The sequence below is a fragment of the Eleutherodactylus coqui genome, chromosome 5 (genome assembly GCF_035609145.1).
Source record: "Eleutherodactylus coqui strain aEleCoq1 chromosome 5, aEleCoq1.hap1, whole genome shotgun sequence".
NCBI classification, from domain to species: Eukaryota; Metazoa; Chordata; class Amphibia; order Anura; family Eleutherodactylidae; genus Eleutherodactylus; species Eleutherodactylus coqui.
In genome coordinates, this window is record NC_089841.1 from 97,979,097 (window position 1) to 97,992,989 (window position 13,893).

Consider the following 13,893-nt stretch of genomic DNA (forward strand, 5'->3'; position numbering starts at 1 on the left):
CTCCTCTCGCTGCAGAAAGGGACACCGTATATCGGACGGGCATGAAAACCCGGTCAATATACGGCCGTGTGAATAAGCCAAGAGGCAGAAAGTCGGTGAGGGGGGCACTGCTCAGATATACGCTCGTGTAAATAAGCCCTAAAGGTGATCTAAGAATCCATATCTACCCCAAAACGCTACCAATAAAAGCCGCGTCTCGCCATACAATAAAACAAGCTCTCACAAAGCAGCTTTGATGGAAAAATAAAAAAGTTTCAGGATTTGGAATACAGCGATGCAAAGAAAAATAATAATTTCCAAAAAAGCAGGCTTTTATTGTGCAACAGTGGAAAAACCTAAAAAATATATCATTTTGGTATTGTTATAATCGCAACAACCCGCAGAAAAAACGTATCAGGTCATTTATGCTGCTAGATTTGCGCTCTACGAAAAAACAGTGGCAGACGAGGCGTTTTATTCCTCCCTGCCTCCATTATGAAATTCTACAACGCGTTCTTCGTGTACCCAGAAAGCGGCAGCGATGCAAACTACGCCTCACGCGCCAAAACCAAACCCTGGAGACGGGAACATAAAAAGTTACGGTTTCTGAAAATTGGAGATGAAAATCTCCAAAAACTGTTAATTAAAAAAATTCGGCTTATCCCACCAAAAACAGCAGATGTGGGTCTGCCGGGTGAGGGGAGACTGAGACACGAGTAATGGCTGCGGGGGGCAGGCATGGGGTGTTATCGGGGCCACACTGTGTTGTGGTGCTGCAGACATGGCTGCCACTAGTCACCATATGATATCAGTAGGGAAGGGAGAGGACTATATGCGTGAGGAGACCGACATGTTCCCCGAGCACAGCGCACACGGCCGGGGAGCAGCGCTCGTCCTGTCAGGAGGACGCGGCCAGCCTCCCTACACAACCGCGCTCTAAGCCGATTAGCGCTACTGACATCCTGCGCCCCCTGCTGGCCGCCTCTTATCTGCTGCTGTACAGGCGGCGCAGCTCCCGGAGCCGCTGTGGATCTGGGTGGAGGGAGGAAGTGAGTTTGGGAGTGGGACCTGCACCTCACTACACGTGGGTGAGACGGAGCTGAGCAGAAGACTTGTGAATGCGGCAGGGACCGGAGAACGAGCAGCGGAGCCTCTGCACATGGGATCACTAAACACCTGCTGAGCCTCAGACCAGCACCATGAGCAGCGCCCTCCTGCCAGCCCCGGACTCCTGACACCTGCAGCAACCCCAGGAGATGCCCACCTACCCTTGGCAGCACACCTAGGACCTGCACCTGTCATGTCAGGCACTATATAGGCACATGTGCCCAACACCTTGCAGACACTCATTCATTCATTGACCCCTGACACACAACCCTTTTATTTAGTAAGGTGGGTGCATGGTCATTGCTGGCACCCACTGGCATCCAGCTGGAAGGGGCATTGCACCACGGTGCGCCCAGCGTCGTTCCCCAGGGAGCGCTACCTGGGGGAGTATGCCCTGAAGGTTGGGATCATGCAGAAAAGTGTACGGTGCAATGAGGGGCATGCTTTGTACCTTGCCCTTCTGGCCCGCAAGGAGGGCACTAAAAGGGGCATTCTCAGCAAGAAGGTGACCGAAACCAGCAGGTGGCATGAGAAATGGTTCGCTCTATTCCAAAATGTCTTGTTTTATTTCGAAACGGAGCAAAGTGGGAGACCCTCCGGATTATACATGTTGGAAGGATGCAGCTGTGAAAGACTCCCCCCACCCATAGTGGCCAGTGGGGGGAAGGAGACCATGGAGAAACAGGTACATGGAAGTGGGGGCTTCGCACTGTACTAGAGATCTAAGTTTTGCGCTCTGGAAATTAAAGTGTTAACTTGAAGTCCAGCAGACGGGAAACCCTTTTCAGCAATAGAATGTTTCTTGTTTAACTCTTTCCTTTCCAGAGGGCACATTTTATATTGTCTGAGATCATTGGCAGCAGAAAAATTGTCTGTTTTATACTTTTTTTTTTATTTTTTAAAGTCGCTATTATTATGGTGAAGTTCTTTTTACTCAAAAGTCCAACAATATTCAAATTCTGGTCTGGATGCTGTTGGCTGGTTGTATCCTCCTAGGTTTTTTGTATTAATACCCCTTTAAATGGTGTAATTTTCTTTTCCACTTTCCTCCTACTTATTGTTACACTTTTGGGTCTGTGAATGTTATAATGAAGTTGGCCAAGGATCCTTTGTCTGTGGGCTTGTTTACAGGGGTCACTAGTAGCAGGTGACCCTCGAGTAACACTTTGATTCTTCATGTAATGTTGCATGTGACACGCATGTAAGGCTGGCAAATGGTCATGCTGGCTACATGCAGTAGCTTATTTTGGGGATATCTGTCCTGACAAGATGAAATGGGAAGGGGGGGGATGAAGACTTTTTGTAGTGTGACTTTTGTTGTAGCTGAAAACTTTTATCGCCTATCCCGAGACCGGGGTTCCCTTGCCCCCCTGTTCTGGCACTACAAACATGTGCCCACAGTGGTTAGATTAATTGTAACGGTGGCTGAGCTTGCGCGGCCGTCACTCTTGTAATTTCATTAGGGCTGATGGTAATGGCCGACTACAAGCACCTGTTTTCTCTGGCAGTCCCATCGAAAATAAATGGAGCAACACCACACGTGTGACCGCCACTTCATTCAACCTTCTCTTCTCTGTGGGGTGGGGGGCGGCTGCCATAAGCCTGCAGTGAGGAAGGGAGACATGGGACCATCTTCTTGGCATTGGTGAGACCCCCACATATGACACTTCTATCACCTAGGACAGGGGATATGTCCACTGTGGTACAACCTCTTTGGGTGCTTTTAGACTGTACGATTTTCATTCAAATGATCGAAAGTGAGCGATAATCGTTCGGTCTAAACGCGAGCCAATGGCTGAACGATGACCGAGAATGGCTGACTGCTAATTGGTTGTTCATTTTATGCAGACATATAAATCTTCGTCGGCTCCTTCGCTTCCCTTCAGTCTTTTACATTCATTATGTAAAACACTAAACGATCGTTGAACAAGTCAACGATGAATCTGCCTGTCTAAACAGACTGCATGACAGCGAACCAGCTAGCAATGGCGTCACTGGCTCATTCACTCATGCAAACGACAATCGGTCGACAGGCAGCTTCACAAAGGCGTATTGCAAAATACGCTCTCTCCTGCGCAACTAAAATACGCTTGTCTGAAGCAGCGCTAGAGGAGCCTTGATTTGTTGAATGACAGCTGCAGGAGTGCACTCAGCTTACAGTATACCCGTGGACTGCAGCTTGAAAATTAGGGCTCGTTTACATGGCCGTGTTTTTTTTTTTCCGTCTCTACTCAGTCCGTATTTTTCACGGACTGAACATGAAACCGTTGAATTAAATTGCTGTATTCAGACATGCATTTTTTTCATGTAGAACAATATTGCGCTTAAAAATCGCAGCATGTTCGGTTTTTTTTTGCATGCGTGAAAAATACAGTGAACATAGATGCAAAAAGGCCGTAGAAAAAGTACAGACGCACCAATTGCCAAAAACGCACATACGCACACATTGAAAACAGTGCATTTGTCATGGACCAAAATTGCATATGCACATGTGAATGAGCCCTTAGAATTAGAGAGTGGCGCTGCAAAAAGTCTCTGTGTGTCCCATCTGTATAATATCAGCATATTCTATGTGATATGTTAACCTGTGCAGGTAAGCCACCTTAATTGCCTTAATTGTTAACTATCAAAACTGTGTCCAGAGCCAGTAATGATCTTTGTATAATGTATATTGTTACAATTGTGTCCATTCCTTGTAACATGTTGATACTCTACTGTAAGCGATCCCTTATTCCATAGAAGTTATCTAAGCAACTGTTACATATGGAAACCAGCCACTGTGAAGCTGATGGCGATGGGCTCAGCAGTGTGTGCACCGCGACTGCAGTGACAAGTGAGACTCGGAACTCTACCTTGGGCACGTAGGGATGTTGTCCACATAACTCCTGACTTGTGTGCGCTGTGGGAAAGTCAGGAGCATCTCCAGAAGAACTTCCAGTAAGACTTGAGAGGCTCAGTAACCCCTTCCTGATCACTCACAGATATGCCATCCGCTGCAGCATATGGTCTGCTTACTGCAGGGGTTGGCATTATATACTATGTTCGGTCTGCCAAATACTTGTGCCAGTCTTACGCTGCAGATTTCTAAGACTGTAAATCCGTTCTGTGCATCCGAATGGGGTGGTTTCTACAGGAAGGACATGGTTCTGCAAGCCCCCTTTGCAGAAAGTTCTGCAACAGGTATACCCGAGGCTATGTTCACATGGGGCAGATTTACCACAGATTTTCCAGATGGATTGTCTTCGTGAAACACCTGCAGCATTTACAGTAACAGCAAAATGGATGGGATTTTCAGAATCAAGTCCGCACTAAATCCGCCTGCAGTATGGAATTTAAATCCACAGCATGTCTACTATAGCAGCGGATGTGTGCCGCAGATTCCAACGCTGCAAATGAGGGGGTGAAACGGCCACCAATTTATGATACGGATTTTGTGCTGCAGATTTGCCGCAAGACAGTCTGCAGCAAATCTGCACTGGGTAAACGCAGCCTAAGGGCTCATTCACATGAGTGCATTTGTGCAGCACATTATGTGCGCAATTTTTGCTTGCATAATACGCAGTGAATATGACCCATTTATTTCAATGGGTTCATTCACTTGAGCGTATTTTTTTCAGCATATTCTATCTTGGTGCATACTGCACAATATAGACGTCCATTGAAATCAATGCGCGTGTGTAAGTACGCGCAAAATATGCAAAAAAGCTGTGTATTCACGTGCAGACTCAATGCAATTCTGTGCGTTCGTTCTTAAGCGCATAAATACACTGCATATGTACATGAGTAAAAAGACTGCCGAAGGACAGAAAGACGTCACAAAAATACCATAGTGGCTCTTGCACGTATAAAGGCAGCCTTAGCGTACATGTTCTTGACATATTACGTAAATGCTGTAGAGCTTCCATACGATGCTGAAAAAAATCTGCAGTGTACATCAGCCTGTGCTGCAAATTTTAATCAGCAGTATGTCCGTTTATGTAGTCAAGTTTCACTGCTCCAAACGAGGGGGTAAAATTGGTAGTGAATCTGCAGCAGATCCGACATGTTTGAACATAACCTTAGGGTATGTTCATGTGGTGGAATTGGCCATGGAGTTTTCCATCCTTTTAATGGGCGAAATCCACATGATCAGTTTCAGATCCACGCCAAAGACTACAACAGAAAGCTTTGGATGTGTGAACATGCTCTTACCCTGCTTGCACACAGGAGGAAATATTCTGCAACAATGTTTCAAAATATGTAATCTTGGAATCCCTCACCAAAATGTGCATTCCTATGGGTGAAGTCAGACGAGCTTTTTTTTTTTTTTTCTTTTTTGCATTCGCCTATGTGCTTAAAAAAAGGCACGTCTGATAGAACCATTGGTTCCCTATATAGTGTTCACAAAATACTCGCACATGCAAAAGATAGGACATGCATGCACGCAGTAATGATGGGACTCCCCACAGGGACGAAAGAATGCCCTGCCATAGCTGTCACAGACGCATGCACAGTGCAGTTTTTTTTTTTAAATTGTGGATCCATGGCACATCCAGTGACAGCTGAGGCTGCACCGCGGGTCAGACGGCTTCCACTGGCTTCAATGGAAGCCGACCCTGTGGGATCCACAGAAAAATGAAGCCTCTTGCGACCCCCTCTATTGGCAGAAAGGGGTAAGGGGAGGTTTAACTGACCTGTCATATTTATTGTTCTGCTCCTGTGTACAGATTCTGGCACATTGTGGACATGAATTGCGCACCTCATTATAGATTATAATGGGATCTCTCAGATTTCCATAGTGTCGCCTAGCATTTTACCAAGCACGATGTTGTAGTATACTGCGATATGTTGCGCTGGATCTGCTCTGGTGCTCCTGGCACAGATGTGAACAGAGCTTTATATGTAATACCTTGCTCAGTTTTTCTATAATTCCATTTGTACGAGCCCCATTCACAATCAGTAGTCTACGCCCCAGTTACAATGCCATGTTTGTCATGTTAAAAAAAAAAAAAAAAAAAAAAATCCTTTCAGGCTTATTTTCACCTTCAATGTGACCCGTTATTTGTACAATTTCCATTGAAAAATGAACTGGAATCTTTTAGGGTGGAAAATTTAAAAAGAAAAAACCAAAACATGGTTTCTTAAATTATGCGTACTCTATAAATAATACTTTGTTGATGTGCGCTATGGCTTTGACAGCATTCAGTCTTTTTGAGTAGGTGTCTACCAGCATGGCACATCTGGACTTGGCAATCTTTGCCCACTCTTCCTTGCAAAAGCGCTCCAAATCTGTCAGATTGCGAGGACATCTCATGTGTAGCGCCCTCTTCAGATCAACCCACAGATTTTCAATGGGATTCAGGTCTGGGCCCTGGCTGGGCCATTCCAAAATGTGATCTTCTGGTGAAGCCATTCTTTGTTGATTTGTCTGCTTTGGATCATTGTGTTGAAAGGTGAAATTCATCTTCAGCTTTTTAGCAGAGCCCCTAAGATTTTGTGTCAAGATGGATTGATATTTGGAATGGTTTCCTCCACCTTGACTAAAGCACCTTGTCCAGCAGCAGAAAATCAACCCCAAAGTATAATGCTGCCTCCATAATCTTCACTGTGGGTATGGTGGTCTTTTCGTTATGCACAGTGTTGGCTTTGCACAAAACATACCTTTAGGAATTATGGCCAAAAAGTTCCACCTTGGTCTCATTAAACCATAACACCTTCTCCCACATACTTCTGGCAGACTTGATGTAGGTTTTGGCAAAATATAGCCGGACTTGGATGTTTTTCTTTGCTAGAAAAGGCTTCTGTCTTGTATCCCTACCCCACATCCAGGGACATAGCTATAGAGGTGCAGATGTAGGATTCGCTACCAGGCCCTGGAGCCTTAGGGGGCCTAAAGGCCCTTCCATCACATAAGACACTAGTATTATAAATGGCACGTGGTAGGTAGGGGCCTGTTACAGAATTTGTATCAAGAGCTCCTAGTTACGCCTCTGCACACAGCCCAGACATATGAAGAATACTGAAGATGGTTGTCACATGCACTACACAACCAGTACATGCCTGGAATTCCTGTAGCTCCTTTAATGTTGCTGTAGGCTCTTGGCAGCCTTCGGGACTCATCAATTTTTGAGGGACATCCAGTTCTTGGTAATGTCACTGTTGTGTCAAATATAATCTAATTCCTGATGCCTGTCTGCACTGTGATCCTTGGTATATGTAATGCCTTGGAGATGTTTTTGGTCCCCTTCTCCTGACTGATACCTTTCAGCGATCAGATCCCTTTGATGTGTTGTAAGCTCTTTATGGCTTTTGCTGAAAAATGCCTCTAAGAAATTGTCAGGAAAATCCTCCTAGAAGAGCCGAACTTTATATGGGAGAAAATCCAGACTCTCTGTAAATAACAGCAGCGGAGTGCTGACTACTATTTATCATGAGTTTAAATGTAATTAGCTATTTCTGAACACAACCACATCCCCAAATATAACAGGAGGGTGTTCAGGTACTGGTGTATTATGTCACCACTGGAAGCTAGGGGTTTGACAGGAGGAACGTCGCTGTCAGGCTCCTAGCTCCCTATTGGCTACTTGCTTTAAGGATGCTAGCAGCATGTGGATGTATTTTTGCCTGCCATGGGCAGTTAGGGTGAGGGGTTAGTTTTCCAGTTCGGCTTAGTTTATTAGCTGGAAATGCTGCCATTTACACCGAATAAGCTAAGCCTAACTGGAAAACTAACCCCTCACCCTAACCGCCCATGGCAGGTAAAAATACATCCACATGCTGCAGCTGTCAGTGAGTGCTCACTGCGGGCCAGCCTGTGTGTTCCCTCCCGGCCGCCTGCCAGCCAATGTCACTCATTGTTCTGCTCCACTGTCCGTCTGCTGGCTCCGCTCCAACTGCAGCTGCTCTCTCCTGCCGTGTCATAACAGCACGTGGAGCATTTCTGATGTCGGCGCCTCTTGTACCTTTGCCGGCGCCGCTTCAAGCCTGGATACTGTCCTCGGGCACTCGGCGGTGTGGTGTTGCTGCTGCTAGCCTCGCCGAAGTACTACGCCCCCAGTCAATCAGAAGCTGTGGACGTTACTCAGTTTCTTGACAGGTGTATTATGTCGCCACCCCTTACTTCCGGTGGTGACATAATACACAAGTACCGGTTGTTCACACTTACACGCAACCACATTATTTTAGTTTTTGTTTTTTTATTTTTCTACCTTTTGAAGGATTTGTTTGTTTTTCAATGGAATTGTAAAAATAACAGGTCACACTATAGGTGGAAATAAATCTGAAATGATTCAACTTTGTCAAGTTTTTTAACATGACAAAAACCTGGCATTTTAACAGGGATGTGTAGACTTTTCATATCCACTGTATATGTCCTGTAATGTATGTACGCTAACAGTGCTGCATTCATGGATAGTTTGTGCAGGAACAGCCTCAGAACACACTTAGTTTTCTACTGAGTGCTACTTTGTTTCCCCATAGATCAGCAATAGTGGAAGGATAATATGATTTTCTTCAATGGTCTGGCCAGAATTTTTCCATATCCACAGAATAGGTCATCAATAGTTGATCGGTAGAGGTCTGCCGCTCAGGATCTCTGTCGACCAGCGGATTGCCAGGCTCGCTGTCAGTGCAGATAGCCCTGTCTATATTACAGCAGCCCCATTTGGTAGTGCAGGAACTGCTCTCATTGAGTTCACACCAGGCCGCTGCAATGTTGGCCGCTCTATTTGCTTGCAGTGCTGTCCGCACTGACAGTGGGTTTAGCAATCTGCTGGTCAGTGGGGATCATGAGCGGTAGACCCCTGCCGATAAAGTAAACTATTGATCATCTATCCTGGGGATTGGTCATCATTAGTAAAAGTCCTAGACCACCTCCTTAAAAAAAAACAAATCTATATTTCCACAGTTTACATATAAAGTATATGATGACTATTGAATGTACGGTATATTCGGCTTAAAGGTTTGTTTCCTGGGCGTTTCATAGCGGGGACAGAAGCAGCCGGGACAGCTACTATATGTGCAGGCAGTTATCAGTGGGGCCTGCAGTGACCTGTTCTACTCACCCCAGAGCTGTCATTCCTCTCTTCTCCTGCTCCCCTGCCTGGCGCTTCCTGGTTCGGCTTCCTCCTGTCCACCATGATTCTCCAGGGTCCTCTTCTGCCTGCCTGCCTACATGCATGCTGACTCACTCTAAAATGGCTAGTGCATGCCAATTTAATTTATTTTTTTGTATGAATTATTTTCGGAATATTTTGTAATAGTTGTCAGGGTAAGGAGGGGGTCTCACACTAACATTTTAATTTTGGAATACGCGATCGCAGGCACTGAAAGGCATGTAGTTTTTTTTTTTTCCCTTCATATTAGCAGATACGAATTGCGTATTCCATGAGCAGAAGAAAAATCGCAGCATGCTCTATTTTGCCGCAGACTGTCTCCATTGAAGTCAATGTAGGTGTCCAACCTGCAGTTCATATGAAATTAACATTGCGTATGGACTGCAGGTACCCGTGTCATCCCTAAGCGACAGGGTGGGAAATGCAAAAAAACCCAAAACTGTTCTGCGCATGACCACCTGCAAGCCTAGGCGCCCATAAGCAATACAGGTTAGGGCCGTACACAGGGTCACTGGCCGGGCTCACTGACGGATTCCGCTGCGGGCCTTCCACATGCAGAATCCGATCCAGTCGTGAGAACCTGGCCTTATACAGAGCTCTAAGTCTCCTGCTTAGACATTGTTAATTCTGGCTGCCTGCAGCCACCACAAGGGCAGCTTACTCCATACATTTAGAGATTTCAGTAATAAAACTACTGTGTTCAGTCAGCTTCTAAGCTCTGCCTACCGTAATAGTGGCTGCAGGTAGCTGGAATTATAATTACTTGTAGGGGGATTTCCAGCACTAGAATATTTGAATTATCCTTAGGATAGGTCATCAATATCAGATCTGTGGGGATTTCACACCACTCACTCCCCTTGATCAGCTGATGTGAGGAAGCCATGGCATGCTGGAAGAAGTACAACACCGTTCACTGTGCTGTGGCCGAAAATGGTACTGCAGCTCTCTCCCATCCAAGTAAATAATTTTGAGTTGCTGAAACCAGACACAACCGCTGTGTCAATAAGCAATGTTGTGTATAAATGCTACACATATCCAATATAATTGCGTATGTACAGCATTTATTATGCGCCCATATAGAACCATAGGGCTCTATCACGTGTAATACGCCATACAATAGAACATGCTGCTGGTTTTTTTACGCATGTATTATATGTAATGAAACAAATTAGTGTTAGTGGGTCAATCCAAATCAATGTACTTTCGCTGACTCCATTTACCGTATATTCTGCACGCGTAATACGCGATTAAATTACTTTAATGTGAGCCCGCCCTTATCTGCAGATCATCGGCAGACTCAACCTTTTTTACGAGCTTCTGTTGGTAACCTTGTGTGCTGTATCAGCAACTCAGCAAAATTAAAGTGCCCATAATACACCTTCAATATCTGTCCATCATCTCCCTTATATCCTCATGGACATACAAGCAGGCAACATGTTGTCTTGTCAGGATGCCCAAAAGTTCTGTCATCTATATTGATTTATCTTGATGCTGTAGGAGATATTTATTTGGACCTTGTATAGATCGGTTTGGTCGCGTTGCAGCACGGTGTATATGGCTTCTATACGACTAATCATGTAGGATCTCGTATTTTGGAATATTTATCTAGTTCCATTTTGGATTGCCTAGGTTAAAACACTCAGCGCCCCGCTCACTAGCTACAAAGACTTAATAGGAACATTTCTTACAAAGTTACAAAAGTCCGAAACACTTAGGCTCCATTCACATCAACTTCATGTATCCGTTGCAAAATGATGAGAAACTGATACATGACGGAAACAAATGTCCGTTTTTAATAGAAAAGTTTGACAGATCTGTCAAAATACAACACTTTGCTCTGTTTGTTTACGTTATGCCTCCATTTCTCATTAATGTAACGGATTTGTCCATTATATTGTCTGCAGTTGAGAAAAACAGATTTGTTAAAGGAGATGTCCCGCGCCGAAACGGGATTTTTTTTTTTTAAACCCCCCCCCCCCCGTTCGGCGCGAGACAACCCCGATGCAGGGGTTAAAAAAACCACCCGCACAGCGCTTACCTGAATCCCGGCGGTCCGGTGACTTCAATACTTACCGCTGAAGATGGCCGCCGGGATCTTCTACCTTCGTGGACCGCAGCTCTTCTGTGCGGTCCACTGCCGATTCCAGCCTCCTGATTGGCTGGAATCGGCACGTGACGGGGCGGAGCTACACGGAGCCGCTCTCTGGCACGAGCGGCTCCATAGAAGAAAGCTGAAGACCCGGACTGCGCAAGCGCGGCTAATTTGGCCATCGGAGGCCAAAAATTAGTCGGCTCCATGGAGACGAGGACGCCAGCAACGGAGCAGGTAAGTATAAAACTTTTTATAACTTCTGTATGGCTCATAATTAATGCACAATGTACATTACAAAGTGCATTAATATGGCCATACAGAAGTGTATAGACCCACTTGCTGCCTCGGGACATCTCCTTTAAGTGGAATAAATAATGAATAGAAACAGAAACCATTACGTTTGCATCCGTTTCCTATTGACTTCAATGTTAAATGAGAAAAAAAAAACGGAGTCGATCATTCTATCCTGGTCCTATTATTTTAAACTGAAAACAATAGGGCAGCAGATTGTGCTATTTTCTCTATCCAATAAACGAATCCATGATGGTATGGATGCCAACTCACTGAATCAGTTCCCATTGAAATCAATGGAACTTTTAAAGGATCTGTTTATTTCTGTTTTTCGGGTCTCAGTGCGGAACAGAAGACGTGACGCTGATGTGAACTGGGCCTTATTTACATTCCACAGAGTTCTGAATTACATGTTTCAAAATGTATGATTTGGATCTTTTTTGCATTAATAATGATAAAAAATATATGTATATGTGTGTGTGTGTGGGTATATATATATAATATTCAGTAGGTTTAAAGAAGAAATCTTATTTTCTACCTGAAGAATGATTGTGTAATCACGTTGGTAATGAGCAGGGGCACGTCCAGCTGCCGCCTCCTCTTGTAGTGCCAACTGGTCAGTGTAGCTGCAGGTCAGATAAGGTTACTGGATACTCTGAGGATTAGGGAGGTGTAGTCTAGGATAAGATTCCATTCTGTGGTGTCTGTCTCTTAATAACGTCTCTTATGTTGTCCAAATTCTGTATTTACCCTGAGGTTTGTCACTTCACAAATAAAAATACCTGTTTGAAACATCACAAAGTTGGAAAAGTTGAGCCTGCTGTCATGTATTATACACATCTTTCCAGAACCCGAGGCATCACTGCTTCATACTGTCACACTGATTGTTAGGCTGGGATATTGTGAACAGAATATAGAAATAAGAACTTTACCCGAAAATGCGTTTTTGTTTTTTTTTTTCGTTTTTTTTTTATATTAGGTTTTTTATTGTGCAGTTCTGCATTTCTACCCAAAATCTATTATAGGAAACCCATCAGCGCCTTTGAGTCCCATAAACTACCTTATGGGCGTCCAGAGAGCTGTCTTATATACTTGTCGGTTATCCTGTTCTAGCACTGTACCCCCAAGAAATTGGCGCGTGCACACAGCATTATTCTCCAGAAGGCCGAGTGCATACACCGAATTCTCGAAAACACAGATCTAGAACAGGGAACTCGGTGAGTATTAATAGCAGCATCCCGGACCCCCATTCCCTCACCTTTTGAGCACCATAATGTAGTTTGACACTCATAGGTGCCGACTGCTTTCCTTTATTATGTCAAAGCGATTGGCCTCGATAAACGAGTACAAAAGAAATCTCCTCTTCATGTTGTCTTTATTGTGGTGATTGGTTCTATGGAGTCATGCAAAAGTTATAAAAAAATTGCAAGATTTCCGCTCCCTTTTGTGTTTTTGGCAGCTGCCCGCTCTGAGCATCTTAAATTGGCATTGCTTGTGTTTTTTGTTTTTTTTTAAATATAACTATAAAACTAAACCATAAAAACATAGTTGCATTAAAGTGGTTGTACCACAATTGCAAGTTATCCACAGAGTAGGGAATAATTTGCTAATCGTTTGGGGTCTCAATGCTGGACCCCCACTGATCTTGAGTACGGGGGTTCCATGTCCCCCATCCCTCTCACTGCATCAGCATTACACAACTGCAGCAGCGCTCTTTTCACGTCCAATGGGACCGCCGAGATACCAGAGTGCTTTGCTATTTCTGTCAGCTCTATTGAAATCAATGAAGCACTGACTGCACATGGTCGGCCAGCACTCCATTCACAGTGATGTCACTGCGGAGGGAGTAGCGACCCTTGCAGTGACAAGAGAACAGGAATAATTTGCAGTTGTGGTATAACTCCTTTAATAAGGCATCCCTATTTCATATGCCCTATAAAGGCACATGAACATTAAAGTGAGGTGAACCGCCTTCAGAGAGAAGAGTTGTTAAAAGGGTTGTCCGGGCTGTACCATCTCGGTACAACTCCTTCCCCATTGAGTAACATAAATTGTTATATTGTCATATAGTCACGTCTCTCCGCCCCCACTGTGTGCCATGATGGTGCTTGGTTCCCCGTTTTGGTCTCTGTTTACAGCTGCAGGCCCACCGGTGTACAGGTTATCACAGGGGTTGTAGCAAATAACAGAACTTATTGATCAATTTCCCCATCCTCCAACCCAGGAGGTAAGCACACAGGTTTTGCAGTACATGGCACAGTTCCCCCATTAAAGCCATTGGGAAAAAAGTCTGTGGTAAAACTGTAAGGGGTCGAAAATGTGTATGAAATT

General features: G+C 44.7%; 1 protein-coding gene across 1 annotated transcript in view; it reads left to right on the plus strand.

Moving 5' to 3' along the window:
- The first annotated feature begins 1,060 nt into the window (after positions 1–1,060).
- RASGRF2 (Ras protein specific guanine nucleotide releasing factor 2) overlaps positions 1,061–13,893 on the plus strand; it is a 255,357-nt gene continuing 242,524 nt past the window's right edge. The window contains exon 1 of the mRNA XM_066602949.1: positions 1,061–1,771. Within this exon, the coding sequence (XP_066459046.1) occupies positions 1,496–1,771 (276 nt within the window). The 5' untranslated portion in view covers positions 1,061–1,495. The remainder of the gene's footprint in view (positions 1,772–13,893) is intronic.